At 43.0% G+C, this 16,146-nt stretch overlaps 2 protein-coding genes across 2 annotated transcripts in view; both read right to left on the bottom strand.

Annotated features, from left to right (window-relative positions):
• The window catches only part of LOC107296690 (vesicle-trafficking protein SEC22b-B), a 9,132-nt gene extending 8,914 nt beyond the window's left edge, over window positions 1-218 (bottom strand). The window contains exon 1 of the mRNA XM_015826042.1: window positions 11-218. Coding sequence (XP_015681528.1) covers window positions 11-85 — 75 coding nt within the window. The 5' untranslated portion in view covers window positions 86-218. The remainder of the gene's footprint in view (window positions 1-10) is intronic.
• Window positions 219-6,141: 5,923 nt separating this feature from the next.
• The window catches only part of GPSM3 (G protein signaling modulator 3), a 12,604-nt gene continuing 2,599 nt past the window's right edge, over window positions 6,142-16,146 (bottom strand). Inside the window, exons 2-3 of the mRNA XM_029286164.1 lie at window positions 11,310-11,485; window positions 6,142-6,364 (exon numbers count right to left, since the gene is read on the bottom strand). Coding sequence (XP_029141997.1) covers window positions 6,185-6,364; window positions 11,310-11,485 — 356 coding nt within the window. The 3' untranslated portion in view covers window positions 6,142-6,184. The remainder of the gene's footprint in view (window positions 6,365-11,309; window positions 11,486-16,146) is intronic.

Consider the following 16,146-nt stretch of genomic DNA (forward strand, 5'->3'; position numbering starts at 1 on the left):
CCCCACTTACCTGCTCCGTTTCTTGCATGGAGGCAGCCAAAAGTAGCCCGTCTTGGACCCGGCTGATCATGGTTAGCAGAACCATGTTAGCGGGAGGAAAGGGGGCGAGCGCAAAAGGAGGGTCTTCAGCTCAGAGCGGGGGGGGGCAGCGTCCCGCCCCCCGCTCCTCTTCCTCACCCTCCGTCCCTCTTGTCAACTCTTGCAGCCGGACTTGAAGTCTCCCGCTGACGTGGCTGATCCGGCGGGGGCGGGGAGGGGGGAGGTAGAAAGGGGCGGAGCGAGAGCGCCGCGAAGTTTTACTTTTTGCAAAGTTGCGAGGACGCCTGTGTGTTTGCGCGTGTGTGTAGGAAAAGCGGAACCGCAAGTTTCCCTCCCGATCCTTCCCTTCTTCTCCGCGTCCCCTGGAGCATCGGGGTCGTCCTTTGGAAAACGCCGTTATTATTACTGGAACTGGGGAAAACTGTAGGTTGGCCTGGCGCTTTGCTTGATTTAAGTTGCATTGTTTTAATTGCGCTCGGAATTTTTTTTTTTGCTTGCGGATCTTGGGAGGTTGGCGGAGGGAGCGACGATTTCTTTTACGCAACAATGTGCGCGCCGCTTTCGCTCGTGGAACCCAAAGCCGGTTCGCCGCACAATGAAAGCTTCAAGTCCAAGTTTAAAAAAAAGAAGAAGAAAAAGGAACGTTCCGTTTGTGACATCACAATCGCACCCCGCAAAGAGGAGAGGGAGAGAGAGCCACGTTGTAATAAATAGGGTTGCCAGGTCTGCTTCCAAAAAAATAGCGGACAAGCAGGGGGGTGGGGTGTTTAAGTAGTAAAAAAAGTAAAAAAAATTGTTTACAATTAAATTATATATTTCCTTACAAACATTTTAACACGTATTAAAATAATCACTTCAAAAAAGCATCGTATAAAAATAATAGGTAAATGCGAGTTAAGAAAAATAGTACGTAAATAATTTTATGTACTTTTATTAAATGTCTTGTGAAACAATTGAGTATGATTAATAGTTTTTTCGGAGAGTCGAGTTCAATAGATATTCGATCTTTGTCTCGTTCTAACTCAGTGGTTCTCAACCTTTTTAATGCCGCGACCCCAACCGGTCGTAAGTCGAGGACTAAACCGGTTGTAAGTTGAGGACTAAACCGGTCGTAAGTCGAGGACTAAACCGGTCGTAAGCCGAGGACTACCCAACCGGTCGTAAGTCGAGGACTTTCCCTGCCCGGGAGCGCCACACATGCGTGGTTCCGCCCCCTGCGCCGGCCGAGGCGTAGCTGGCAAGCGGCAGAGACGGAGCAGGCCGACCACCAGCTGGCCCAGCCCAAGGGAGGTAAGGCACCCGCTGGAAAAGGGGAAAAAAATGGCGGACAAAAAAAAATGGCGGACAGCCTTGCTTGGCGACCCCCGTGAAATGGTTGATCGACCCCAAATGGGGTCCCGACCCACAGGTTGAGAACCACTGTTCTAATTTATGAAAAAAAAGACAAAACGCGATTCTCCTATCCTTATTCTCTTAGACTGTACAGCTTTAGATTACGTACCATTTCATCATAAAGCTTTTGAATAAAAAAAAATGTCCACTATTTTGTGAAAAAAAATAGTGAACATAATGTGAAAAAAGCGGACTGTCCGCTCAAATAGTGGACACCTGGCAACTCTAGTAATAAACCACCCCAAGATCGTGAAGGGCAAAATCAAACTTAGATTGTTAGGGAATTGCAAGCTCAGCTGCGTCAAAGGCCGACCAATTTAACATTTCTGATTATGTTTCCAGAATATCAACAAGAAATTAATACTTGACAGCCCTTTAACGACCGGCCTTCATCCTGCTTCGATTTTATCCCCTATCCCCTACTAGGTGCCAGGACAGTCATGAAGTGGGTCAACACGTGACTGGACCTGTTTTTAATCACCTTTTTTTTTTGCAGTGGTCAGTAAGCAAACCCCCCCCACACACACGGTCGTAAAGCAAGTCCATCGTTCACTATGGGCTGTTTTTGCTGAAAACTGGAAGTAAATACTGGTTTTCTGCAAAAAAATATATATCATAACTTGCAGACACGTGACTGGGATGCAGCAAAAGTGGTTTTGTCAAGCACAAGGAGTCCTTGCTTTACCACCAATTGCTTAGCGACTGTTCAAAATTATGACCAACCATTATGGGCGTAATGGGTTCATTTAATGACCATTGCAAAAACGGTTATAAAATTTGAGTGTAGTCACATGGTGACTCCATTAATAATCATCCTGATTTACAAGCAGAATTCCAGGCTCAATTGTGGCCGTAAATCGAGGACTATCTGCAGTCAGCAATAATCCACAAACAATTCTATGTGGCGAGTGTCTATCTTCTTTACATAACGGTAAAGGGCTGCTACAGGATATGGTCAAAAAAGGCAAAATGGCAACAATATGATTGAAACTCTGCCTGTTTTTAAATGTGTGTTAACGGGCCACATTCAGATAGAATAAACCTAAATTATTTCAGATGTCCTTGGATAAAATGGTCCACAGAGCCCTTTCATTCTTGTTTTACATCTCTCATTCATGCACGTAGATGAAGGAATTAGATATAATTCAGAGTTATGATCAACCCATCACCTTGGTTTGCTATCCCTAAATTAATTCTGTTCATAATCCCGGCTTGTTCTTGAAAAAGAGGAATCCAGATTCAGATATAATTCTAAGCAAGCCATTCCTAGTTTATCTGGAACAAAATGGGAATGGCTTGCTTACACCCATACATCACTCATTCAAAACAAATCAGGAGTTAGGCCTTGTATAATTCTTAACAAACAAAGATGGTGTTTGTTTACCCATTGTTATTCTTCTATTAGGCCAGGGGTCCCCAACACCTGGGGCACAGACCACTACCAGGCTGTGGCCTATTTGGAACTGGCCCATGTGAGTGGCGGGTTGGCATACACACACGGGCAGGTCAATTTGCACAAGTCGAGTTGTGCCTGCATGCACATGCACGCTGGCTCGTCGCTTGCGCAAGTTGAGTGCGTGTGAACGCTGGCCCGCTGCTCACGTGGCCTGGTTCCCCTCTTCCCCCCCTCCCAGGCCGCGAAGCCACAAAGATTTGGGACCTCTGTATTGGACAACCTATGGCACCTTATTTGTCTAGCAGAAAAATAACAATGATATTGTTATATTTTAGAGATATTTCTTTGCCAGATCTCTCAACGTCTTCAACAATGGCAGAGCTTTTAATGTACTTTGAAAATTCCTAAAAATCCAGGGAGACATTCAGAGACGTATCTGCCTGGAAGGTAGGCCTTGCTGAACTATACAGCAGTCAAACATTAACAGAGGAGGTATTTTATGACATTTTGTATCGTGCCCTAAACTTTGATGATCATTTTTATGTCATAAAACATTTAATAAAATTTCCAAATTCCAAATCCACAGGAGTCGTGGGTCCTGGATTTTGGATGCATTCTGTAAGTTAGCCCATTTGAGGTACCTTGGTTAAAAAATTGTTGCCCTATTATATACCATTTTGTCCAGTTAAAAGTTAAGGGAATTTTGGGTAGACAGCATCACCTGTTTGTTCGTTTCTGATTCACTTTCCTGCAACATGCTCACCTGTTCTTGAACTGTCTATGCATCTCTCTTGCACAGAAACACAATACGGTAGCTTCACAACAAAATTTATTACGACCGCGTTAAAGCGCAATTGTGCATGAAGAACGAGAAGCAGTCAACTGCTGCAGGTTTTGTTAGCTTCTTTGTGCTAAATATGTTATGGGGAGGGGGAAGTAGCTTAATTGGTGAGAAAATTCAATTATGGTCCCACTTCCAGGCAAGCACAAATGTGCACAGAGAATGTGGAACAGAAGAGCAACACCACAAAACCTTTAAATCTAGATAAATCGGGACAACACCAGCCTGAATTTGGGGAATTATACTCCCAACATGTTGGAATTCGGCAGACTGTAGAATAAGATTTTGCAACATAGGAGGTGCTGAGATATACATAATACCTCCCATGTTAATTCTAATAGAGATTGTCTCAACCTTGGCGACTTTAAGATGTGTGGACTTCAGCTCCCAGAATTCCCCAGCTGGGAATTTAAGTCCACACATTTTAAAGTTGCCAAGGTTGAGAAACACTGCTACAAACAAAAAACTGAATTGCATGCAATACATTGTATTGAATTAGAGCAGGGGTTGGCCCTTTTATGACTTGTGGACTTCAACTCCCAGAATTCCTAGCTACCCATGCTGGCTGTGGAATTCTGGGAGTTGGAAGTCCACGCATCTTAAAGTTGGCGAGGTTGCACAATCCCGTTCTAATGCCTTCCCTTCAAATTTTACAAATTCCAAAACTTCCTATGTGCAGCCAAGTTGTGCATGAACACGGTATTCCCCCCAAACAGGAATACTACGGTATGTAATTTCGACAGCTCTTTTGTTTTGTTCAATATTTGGAATGGGACGTACCTATAGTTTAATTATTAAAGAATTTACCTGGCTGTCCATCTCACAGCAGGGACTCCGTACCTAGACATTGTGTGAGAAACTGCCATGGGGCCCAAGGTCTGAAAAGTCCCATGACTAAGGAGAAAGAGGAGAAGAAGGCTCTCCAATCTAGGCTTGTGAGCTTGCTCAACACAGTCAACAGGCCACTATGTGACTCACAATGCTGGTTTGCATGGGTTGATGGCCGGATCCAGCGCAGCCCGCTTGAAGTTCTTAAATAAAACAGGATCCATACTATTTTAAGAATGAGAAGACCATCAACCTGTCTCTTTTTTTGCAAAAAAAAAATAAATGAAAGCAGCTACATTTATTTTGTCGTTTTCAAATAAACTCTAGCTCTAAGCTGCTAGACCTATTGAACTATTTCTCTTAACTCTTACCTTGGATGGCTTTCCACGGGACAATTGGAGGGCTCCAGCTTCAGAAACATTGCACTAAATATCAAATCATTTAGGAAAATTTGTGCTAACTTAAGAGCTGCAGGGGCGCGTTAGCTGAGACCTTGTGCATCGTGCTTTTGGGATGAACATGCTAAGCTTAAATCCACAGTCTCGTAGCATCGTAAGACTGTCGTATATTGCAAATAGAGATTTTTCCCTCGCCCTTTATCGGCAGTAGGTTCCTTTCCACGCTGCCCCTAAACCAGGGGTAGGCAACCTTGGCTCTTTTATGACTCGTGGACTTCCTGCTGGCTCAGGAATTCTGGGAGTTGAAGTCCACGAGTCATAAAAAGAGCCAAGGTTGCCTACCCCTGCCCTAAGCTGTTAAAACCATGGCACCGTTGTGGCTTTTCATTGTCCCTCTAAATACACAGGTAGTCCTCGACTTACAATCATTTTAGATAGTGACCGTTCAAAGTTGATAAAGGACTTATGACCGTTGCAGCCTCTCTGGGGTCATGTGATCAAAGTTTGGGTGCTTAGGAACCAACATGTTTACAGAATACATAGTAATAAGTTTGGAAGGGACCTTGGAGGTCTTCTAGTCCAACCCCCTTTACTATTCCGGACAAATGGTTGTCCAATCTCTTCTTAAAAACCTCCTGTGATGGAGCACCCACAACATCTAAAGGCAAGCCATTCCATTACAACAGTTGTAGAGTCCTGGGGTCACACGATTACCTTCCCAGGGGACATCTGGCTAGCAAAGTCAATGGGAAAAAAGCCAAATTTGCTTAGTGATTTGCTTCGTGACTATGGCAAAAAAAAGGTAAAATCAGGCAGGACTCGCTTAATGACCATTTCGCTTAGCGACAGAAGTTTCAGTCCCCATCATGGTTCTAAGTCGCGGAGTACCTGTACTACCACTATAGGCTTTTGGCAGGGAGGAGGCAGAGAAGGATGGAAGGGGTCTCCACCGAGCATTAGAAAGGATAGCTGTCAACCCTGCTCCCTTCTAGCATGGATGATGTTACCTAGTCTGGTAATGAAACGTCTGCCAGAAAGACATCAAAGCTCAGACAGCATCAAGAACCTCATACATGTCATAGCTAGTAAAAATTAGCCATTTGCAAAGCTGTGCTGTGCTGGAGTCCTTTTCTCGCAAAGCGTGGTACCTATCCTGCACAAAGTTTTCCAACACCGAAGTTTGATTTCTCAGTCTCCACAAACTATACTTTGAGGTCAGCCCAGTTCCAGCTTCTGACCACGTCAAAAAAAATCTTTTCGAGCTCCCAAATGGTGAAGGAAGGCAGAGTTTCATACTCCATGGAGAAAGGAGGGCTGTCTTCCTAGCAAGGGCGGGGCAGCGAGGCCCGGAGGGAGTGCAGAGCGCTGGTCTTCCATCCGGGTTCCTTGAGCTGAGAGCAGCAAATCCAGCAGCCCTTGAATTCCGACCGGGATAGGAGGCTCCGTGCGCTGATCCTCAAGACGCTGGCTCTGCAGACGAGGGAGAAAGTTAGAGGCCGCCGATAGTCCTCAGCTTACGACCACACCTGAGCCCAATATTTCTGTTGCTAAGCTAGACATTTATGAAAAAATCACGATCACAATCACCATAATCACAATCACAATCATAATCACAATAATCATAATCATAATCATTGCATTGGAAGATCTGCAAGAAATATCATTTGCCTGCAGGCAAGAACTGGTGGGACCATAAAATAGAGAAAGTCATAGAAAATGAAAATGTTAAACTGCTCTGGGACTTCAGAATTCAAACAGACAAGCACCTGCCACATAACACCGCAGACTTAACAATTGTCGATAAGAAAGACAAAAAAGTCTGGATAGTGGACATGGCAGTGCCTGGAGACAGCAGAATAGACGAGAAGGAACTGGAGAAGATAACAAAATACAAAGACCTACAAATAGAAATAGAAAGACTGTGGCAAAGGCAAGCAAGGTTAGTACCAATAGTAATAGGCGCCTTGGGTGCAATCCCAAAACAACTGGAGCACCACTTGAACACCATTGGCACTGACAAATTCGCCATTAGTCAATTGCAAAAGGCGGCCTTACTAGGAACTGCTTCCATCCTGCGACGATATCTGCAATACCATCAAACATCCACATCTGCCTATCCCAGGTCCTTGGTAAGGACCCGATAGGTAGACAAAAATGCCAAATCTAGTCTGAACATCATAATAATAGTTGGAAGGGACCTTGGAGGTCATCTAGTCCAACCCCCTGCTCAGGAAGGAAACCCTATACCATTTCAGACAAATGGCTGTCCAGTCTCTTCTTAAAAACTTCCAGTGTTGGAGCATTCACCACTTCTGGAGGCAGGTTGTTCCACTGGATAATTGTTCTAACTGTCAGGAAGTTTCTCCTTAGCTCTAGGTTGCTTCTCTCCTTGATTAGTTTCCATCCGTTGCTTCTTGTCCTGCCTTCAGGCGCTTTGGAGAATAGCTTGACACCCTCTTCTTTGTGGCAACCCCTGAGATATTGGAAGTACGTTTTGCCCCATTTTATGACCTTTCCTGCCACAGTTGTTAACTGAATCACTGCAGTTGTTAAGTTAGTAAAGTGAATGCGGCTTCCCCATTGATGGTTTCAGTGTCCCGGGGGGGAAATCATGTGATCACCTTTTGGGACCTTTTGACAAAAGGTGATCACATGACCCTCCCAGGACACTGCAGTTGCCAAGCATCCAAATTTTGATCACACGGCCATGGGGATGCTACAATGGTTCTAAGTGTGAAAAATGATCATAAGTAACTTTTTTCAGGGCGGTTGTCACTTCGAATGGTCACTAAACGAACTGCGAACTGTTGTAAGTCGAGGACTACCTGCATGTCGGTTCCTGGAGGAGAAAAACAAATGGCTTGCAGGGGAAGGGAAGCCAATGATCCCTTGTGATTTTGATCCAGGAGAATAATTGATCTACCTCTAATTCTTACACAACTCTGTAAGGGCTTGGACAGAAGTTGGTCATCAAACCTTGTAGCCACCAACCCCCTTTTTCTCTTCTTTGAGGTCCCTTTTCCTTCTCCCCATCCCACTTGAACCCCTGATATTTCACTGTGGGAATTTTTTTTATTGGGAAATGGAGCGAAGGGATGAACCGGGCTAAGATTGTCCTCCAAGGTAGATGCAAATAAAGCCCAGTGGACAGCCTCAAGCGTGGGATCGGAGCTGCCCTCTTGACTTTTTTTGACCCCCTCCAGCAATGTCCCTGAACTGGGCCACCCACAGGCTTAACGTAGATGAAAATCTAAGAAGAATCTGCTTTAAATGAAAGACACCCCCAAACCCCATCCTCCATCTTCTTGTGGCCTTTTCCTCATAGCTCTCACCGACTGCCCTCAGCCGATGAAAAAGAAGGGGGGGAAAGGCAGAGGTGAATGTATACGTATGTTTTACACACACGCATGGAAACATACAGTGTCCCAAAAGTGCAATTCATGTAGTTTTAAAGTTCTTAAAAGCGGTGGACGTATGCCTCTGAGACAGATAAATCTCCAAGAAGCAGTAAACTGTTCTAACAGTTATGTAGCTATATTTATTGTACACAGCTACATTTAGCTTATTCTCTCGTTTCATAAAATTCACTGCTATAACTAGATGAAGACAACGACCCTGGAAATCGTTTCCAGCTCATGGCCACTGGATCATAAAACTAAACATTTGCAGAACCTGTGAATACAACCAATAAAACCCACACCTGCCTAATTTTATTGGTTAGTGAATCCTCCCCAGGGAAGAAAAAGATGTGAGATAAGTTTAATTTATTCCCCACTTTGTGTGGGGCTTCGGACATACATAGTTTATATTGGGTTACTCCGACTGTGCGTAGGGAGCCAAGGGGTTGACTTCAGAAAAGGGATCCAGAGACTTTTGGAGGAAAAAAAAATCAACTGAACCGGAAACTGGAATCCAGAGAGGTGGGAGAATATTATAGAGACTCATAAAACCCCATTGTGGTACAAGTAATCCACAATTTACAACCACACATTTAGTGACCGTTGAACATTACAATAGCACTGAAAAAAGTGGCTTTTGACCATTTTTCACACGACCGTTGCAGCATCCCCACGGTCACCTTTAGGTTTTTAGGTTTTCAACAAAAGCAGTCCATAGCAAACAATAGTCTCGCTGAGTGGACACCACAAAAAAGGTTGGTCCTTTGTCTGACCCACTTTATGTCCATCATGACTTATGACTGCAGTGGGAAGGGTCCATTATGGTTGTAAGTTGAAGACTGCTTGTATTTATTATTATTATTATTATTATTATTATTATTGATCATCGCACAGTCAGCCAGATGTTCAGACTGGATTTGGCATTTTTGTCTACCTATCGAGTCCTTACCAAGGACCTGGGATAGGCAGATGTGGATGTTTGATGGTATAACACCTTTTCTTCCAGTAGTTCTGCAGCTACTGGCCCTGGTTGCTCAGCCAATAGTCCTGAGTCCTGTAACCCATTTTTCACCAGATATCCAGGAACTTCAACATCTAGCGTGGACCTTGTTAACCCGGGCGACATCCGAGCCGGTCTGGCTTTCTGAAATTTACGTCTCACCATATTTTTTATGGAAGAGACACTCTTTGTCTGACTCCTCTGATGAGACCTGTCCAGTATGGTTGAACCTCTGGCATAGCTCTCATCTTCCTCAGAGTACACAAGCCCCACAACCACGTCAAGGTAGTGTCTCACTGGGGGATTATTATTATTATTATTATTATTATTATTATTATTATTATCAGTGGAACAACCTGCCTCCAGAAGCGGTGAATGCGCTAACACTGGAAGTTTTAAAGAAGAAACTGGACAGCCATTTGTCTGAAATGGTATAGGGTTTCCTGCCTGAGCAGGAGGTTGGACTAGATGACCTCCGAGGTCCCTTCCAACTTTATCATCATTATTATTATTATTATTATCATCATCATCATCATAATTTCATGAAAGCATAATTCTACTCGTCCTATAGAATTGGCTTTGCCTCTTGATTTTGCATTTCTTTTTTTTTAACATTTTTTTGTGGCCTGAAAAAGTTTGAAAATCCCTGCCTTACGCCATGTGGTAAAAATATCAGATGAATGAATGACATCTAAAAACTGGCTGAGTGTGTGACCAAATACTTATGGATTACCGTAATAATAATGAAACTCTATGGAAAAATAAATTCTCTGTTATACCAATCATGATCGGAATGCTTGGAGAAATATCTAAAGGTTTAATATTGAAAGAAAAATTTGAATTTTCCAGAGACAAACACCCTAATTTTACAATAAAAATTACCTTGATTGGAACTGGCTAGATCCTCAGCTACTACCTTAATCATTCTTAGGTCCTTAGTGGACTTGAATTATTAAGTTTTCACCCTTAATTGACTGTGACTCTAATTGTAGCTTACCCTCACACAATAATAATAATCAGAGAAGCAAAGTCTGCTCTCAAACGTCCTGCAGAAATTCATTGTCTCTTGCTGCAACAATTGACAATGTTTTTTTTTCTAATTTGTACTGCTAACACCTCTCCGAATATATTCCTGACGTAAAAAAAAATGAAAACTGCAATAAAATAAAACCTAAGGAATGCTTTAAAGTGCTGAGTAGGTACACCTCATTTGGGCATTTGGATCAGCTTTTGGCTGTTTTTTTTTTTTTCTCTCTCTCAAAAATTCTTCAGTTTTTCTGCAAAACTTCAAGTTTCACCAAATCTCCGGAAACTATACTCCTGATAGTTCCTGCTCACACAAATTCTGTTTAAATAAACAATGGCATTTCCATCCTGAACCGGCTAGGTAGGTGTGTAGTTGTCTAAGAGTGATGTAATTGTCATTGTTAACCATTCTATATTGATTTTGCTTTTCCTTCCCAACATGCGTGCCTTGTATTGTTACAGTCAGTTTACTTATCCTTTCATAAGCTGCCCAGAGTTATTGGTGAGGGGGAAGCCTTAGAAATAGATTAAATAAATAAATAAATACTGAGCCTGGAATTATTATTCATTGATTTTATTATTTATGCATAAGTGGCGGTACCTATTTTTGCTTTGCACCATGGTAATCCTGAAGGAGAAACTCACAAGGGGATTGCAACCATAAAACTAGGATTTATAAAGCCGTAAAACCATCTCATTACAACAGCTTAAATCCTAGATCTACCATTTGAGTGTTTGGGAGGAGGATGACCCTAGAACAGGGGTAGGCAACCTTGGCTCTTTTATGACTCGCGGACTTCAACTCCCAGAATTCCTGAGCCAGCCAAGCTGAGGGGAAAGGGAGAGGTTTCCAAGCTGAGCCAAGCTGGCTCAGGAATTCTGGGAGTTGAAGTCCACGAGTCATAAAAGAGCCAAGGTTGCCTACCCCTGATCTAGAAAGATAAAAGAGTCCTCCGGGAGGACCGGAGGCTGGAGGATCAATGGCACGTACCTGGTGAGCTAGAATAGTGTCATAGAGTTGGTCTTCCGATATCCCAGGATTCTCTTCGCTTGCAGCTTCGGGCCCTGCAAAATCAGCCCGCTGGTCATTGAGCCTCCGGGCCTGGATTGTGGCCACCATGTCAAAAAACTCTTCAGCCTGGAGCGAAGTCAGAGAAGAGAAAAAGACTGTGGAAAATGAAGAAGAAGGAGGAGGAGGAGGAAGCGGAGGAGGAAGAGGAGGTAGCGGAGGAAGAGGAGGAGGAGGAGGAAGAGGAGGAAGAGGAGGAGAAAATGGAGGAGGTGGAAGAGGAGGAAGAGGAGGAAGAGGAGGTAGCGGAGGAAGAGGCGGAGGAGGAGGAGGAGGAAGAGGAGGAAGAGAAGGAGAAAATGGAGGAGGAGGAGGTGGAAGAGGAGGAGGAGGAGGAGGAAGAGGAGGAGAAAATGGAGGAGTAGGAGGTGGCGGAGGAGGAGGAGGCGGAGGAGGAGGAGGAGGAGGAGGAAGAGAAGAAGGAGAAAGTGGAGGACGAGGAAGAAGAGGAGGAGGAAACAAAAACAACAACCTTGCATGAATTCATGCCACACAGTTATCAAGTTCACCCCTTTTCTGATTTTGCATAATCCACTTGAACCAGCATTTCTCCAAAGGGCTGGATCTGCACATTACACAAAGCAAAACAGCAAACCAGGTTAAAACCACCTAGTTCTCTGTGTCGTAGGCAATGCTACTTCTAAATCCTGAATGTTGACTTGGCTAAGCATGTAGGCATCCGAAGTCTCACCGCTGAAACTGAACCCTGAAGGAATCCTGAACAGCCGTGCTCCCTCAGAGGAGAGTTTTACGACAGCACCCAGGCCAGACCAGTTTTGTGAGGCTCCCCTGCCTTTCTCTCCTCCACGCTCCTCCTTCCCATCCCTTGCCAAGAAGGGGTGCGGACCTCCAGCAGCCCCCACCCATCCTGCTTGTTCCCTCTGCACACCACAACCACCTGCAAAAATCTATCAGAACTGTGCGAGTTGTAGGCCGCTTGGCTGGGCCTACAAGGATGAAGCCAGCAAGGCCCACAGCCCTGGCCAGCTACGTGCGAAAGTTGTCAGAAAGGCTGCAGGCGGAGCTGACCCAGAGATCTTGGCAAGATTTTTCAGAAGTGGTTTGCCATTTCCTCCTTCGTGGGGCTCTGAGAGAGAATAACTAGGAACGGGAGCAGAGTTCAAAGCACTAAAGTTTATTTTATGCTATCACTACACAAGAATTTGACCTACTAGCGGCTAAGCCAAAATAGCGCTAGATAAGGATTTCAAACTCCTTTCAAAGAAGCCTCTTCAACAAAACTAATATCTGCAGGGTTTTTTGGGTGCGTGTGCGTGTGCGTGTAGAGCATCTCCTTGAAAAATGGGAGTCCGCTCTATTTCCGAGCTTCCTAAGAGAAGGACATTTCAAGGGAAATGACTTTTTATTCCTCAGCATGGTTTCTGGAAAAAAATATAGAACAGTGAGTTGGGCATCTCTGAGCTTCTAACATTCACCTGCCCCTTAAAGTGACTGTCATTATATCCTTGAAGGTTATTGCAGAGCCCAGGTTGATATTTACAGTGAAGAGCATTCACAATCAATAAAATAGTACCCTGTTTGAACGATTTGCATTAAAAGTAAGGCATTTATACAGAAGAAGTGTTGTGTTTCTCTATGGTACCCCCAAAATCAGGAGAGTTTTCAGACTAACATATCTTATTAAAAAAGAGGCAGGTAGTCCTCAGTTAACAGTCTTTCATTTAGCAACAGTATGAGTTATGAGGGCACTGAGAAATGTGATTTATGACCAGTCCACAAATTTACGACCGTCGCAACATCCCCACAATCACGTGATCAAAAGTTGGGTGTTTAGCACCAGCATGTATTTTTTTTTTGATGGTCATAGCATCCTGGGGTCATGTGATCGCCACTTGGGATCTTGCCACCCGGTTTCTGACAAGCAAAGTCAGTGGAGGGAGCCGGATTCATTTAACGACTATGTGATTCACTCTACAACCACAGTGATTCACTTAACTGTGGCAAAAAAGATCATAAAATTGAGCACCACTCACTTAACAACTTGCCTTGCTTAGCAATAGAAATCCTGGCCTCCAATGTGGTCATACGTTGAAGATTATCTGTAATTCATAGATGCCTTTGCACTAGAAATAAAAACAGCCTCTCCTTTTAATTTCAGAAATTCCTACTGATATATCGGGGGGGGGGGGAGGAATGTACCACCTGAGTCCTTTTTCTGTGGCCCTGGACTCCTTCTGTGGACTATTGTGGATTACTGTGGACTACACAAATTCCTTATGTGTCTAATCACACTTGGCCAAATGAAGTATTCTATTCTATTCTATTCTATTCTATTCTATTCTATTCTATTGTGGGAAGAATCCAGAGAAAGAAATATTTTGGGAAATATTAAAAAGGCAGAATATATTTATCCAAAGGAATAATGGAGAAGATCTTAAAGGCAGAAAAGCAAGCCCAGTTTTTTTAATAGCCCCAAGCAGAAACTAGGCAGAGGCCAGCTTTTAGAAATGCAAATTCAATCATCCATTCAGAAAGGTTGGGGCCAGGAAGTTAGAAGCTATGAGATTAGGAAGACAAAGACCTCTAAAATCTACATACCTCACCCAAACTCTAAAAGACATGACCTTTGGGGACATAATAGGATTAACCCACCAATACTAAAAGGGCACACTCACACTTAGGTCAAAGTACATGACACAGGAAATACAAAGCCTCAAACAGGAACGGGAATCAACCTCAAAAGCCCAAGAAGGTATAAAATCCACCACTCCCAGCAACATGTGGTCAGCTTTCCCAGAGCCACGCTTCTGTCTGGCTCTGCTCTTCAATAAACTCCAACCTTCTTTCTAAAGTAGTCTCCATTTTGTTTATTCCCAGCTTGGACTGGACCCTGATGAAGATTTTTTCTTTCTACACTATCTTATTGTCAGAAATCAAATCCTTGGCTTTTTACATTTTGAGATACCAAACTGCCAGCCCTACTAGGTAAACCAGATCAGGAAATCAATAAGAAGGCTAAGACTAGTTTTTATTAAGATGGGCTATAATAGTATTTGGGTTAGCCCTCCTGTCCCTCTTATACACCAGTGAATCAGGAAGGTGCCTGAGTTGCTTCTGGATGTTATCTCATTGCTTGGACTTCAAAAATGTTTTGGCCCCTTTTACCAAGTCAGTGGTTCTCAACCTTTTCTTCACATGGACCCCCTTTAAATATCTTTTAAGCAAAGCTTGTGTCAGTTAAATATAATTTATAAGTATAATTTCCATATTGTAATTTCACTTTTTTGTGAAAAAAATGGCCACAGACCAAGGCCATGGATCCCCAAGACTTAACTCAAGATTTAAATCATAACATTTCTACAAGACTTCCCTGTGACGATAAAACAAAAAAAAGAAAAAGAAAATTAAAAATCCCAGCCCCAGATGCCTGAGATACCTCTACCCTAAAGCCTTAAATACACCTCTCAGACACTAAAAACCCACTTACTTTGTTGCACATGAACACATTCTTTTGAGAAAAACAATTGTGCAAGAACAATTGCTGAAACTAGCCTAAAAGTTGCATCTTGTGGAAATTTTAATCACTGTCCCTTCTAAACTAATTTGGCTTAGTTCACATTTCATACCAAGTGCTGGAAGCTTCTGTTGCACAATTGAAGAGAGTTCCCCAAAGTTCTTTTTTAAAAAATAAATAAAAACTGAGCTTATGCTATAATTAGGAAGTAAGAAAATAACTGTAGCTTATATTGTCAGGCTGTTGGTTTTCGGCTTCTGTCAGATACCAAATGCAAAAACGAAAATCAAAAGGAAATCCATCATGCACATAAAAGGGGTGGGGCTTCTACAACACGCTTACGACCACCATCTTGACTTTTTTGACACCTTGGGTGTTTTAATATCTTCTAGTATGCTTGGGTTAAAAGTTGAGTTTTGGGGGAAGTCTTGTTCTTTGCCACAGGGGGGCAGTGCTGAGCAGACATCCAATTTTCTCAGCGGAAACCAGTGAAACACAATAGACTTATACAACCTAAATACACAACTTTTCTATATGCTTCATTCTTGTGATACGACACAGAAGGGGGAATGAGTGAGGAATGCCAGATTTATCTGCCTTTGGAAACTGAGCATTATTTTATCACTCCAACCATTTCGTTTCATGATTTTTAAAGTAGCGTCAAACTTCTATACTCATAAATAGCATCAATGACTGAACTAAACAAAAGGGGGTGCCCTGATTTTTTTCTCTCTGCTACAGGGAAAGAAGAAATAAAATAAGTGGAAAGCACCCTGGTTGGACCTTTGCTCTGTAAACTTGAATTCTGGATCCCCATATTTTTAGGATTAGTGAAAGACATTGGATTATGAATAAGACAGAAACAAGAGACCGGACAGCCATTTGTCTGAAATGGTGTAGGGTTTCCTGCCTGAGCAGGGAGTTGGACTAGATGACCTCCAAGGTCCCCGCCAAGTTTATTATTATTATTATTATAATTCAAACTTCACAGTAAACCACACAAAAAAGTGAAAATTACAATATGGAAAGTATACCGCTCTATATTTAACTGACTGTTGTTAAATGAATTCGGCTTCCCCATTGACTTTGCTTGTCAGAAGGTCGGAAAAGGGGATCATACGACCCAAGGACACTGCAACCGTCCTAAATACATGCCAGTTGCCAAGCATCCGAATTTTGATCACGTGACTGTGGGGAATACTGTAGCAGTTGTAAGTGCGAAAAATGGTCATAAGTCAACTTTTTTTTTGTACAGTCACTAAATGAACTGTTGTAAGTTGAGGA

The sequence above is a fragment of the Protobothrops mucrosquamatus genome, unplaced genomic scaffold (assembly GCF_001527695.2).
Source record: "Protobothrops mucrosquamatus isolate PMUCROS unplaced genomic scaffold, P.Mucros_1.0 scaffold_204, whole genome shotgun sequence".
In the NCBI taxonomy this organism is placed as follows: Eukaryota; Metazoa; Chordata; class Lepidosauria; order Squamata; family Viperidae; genus Protobothrops; species Protobothrops mucrosquamatus.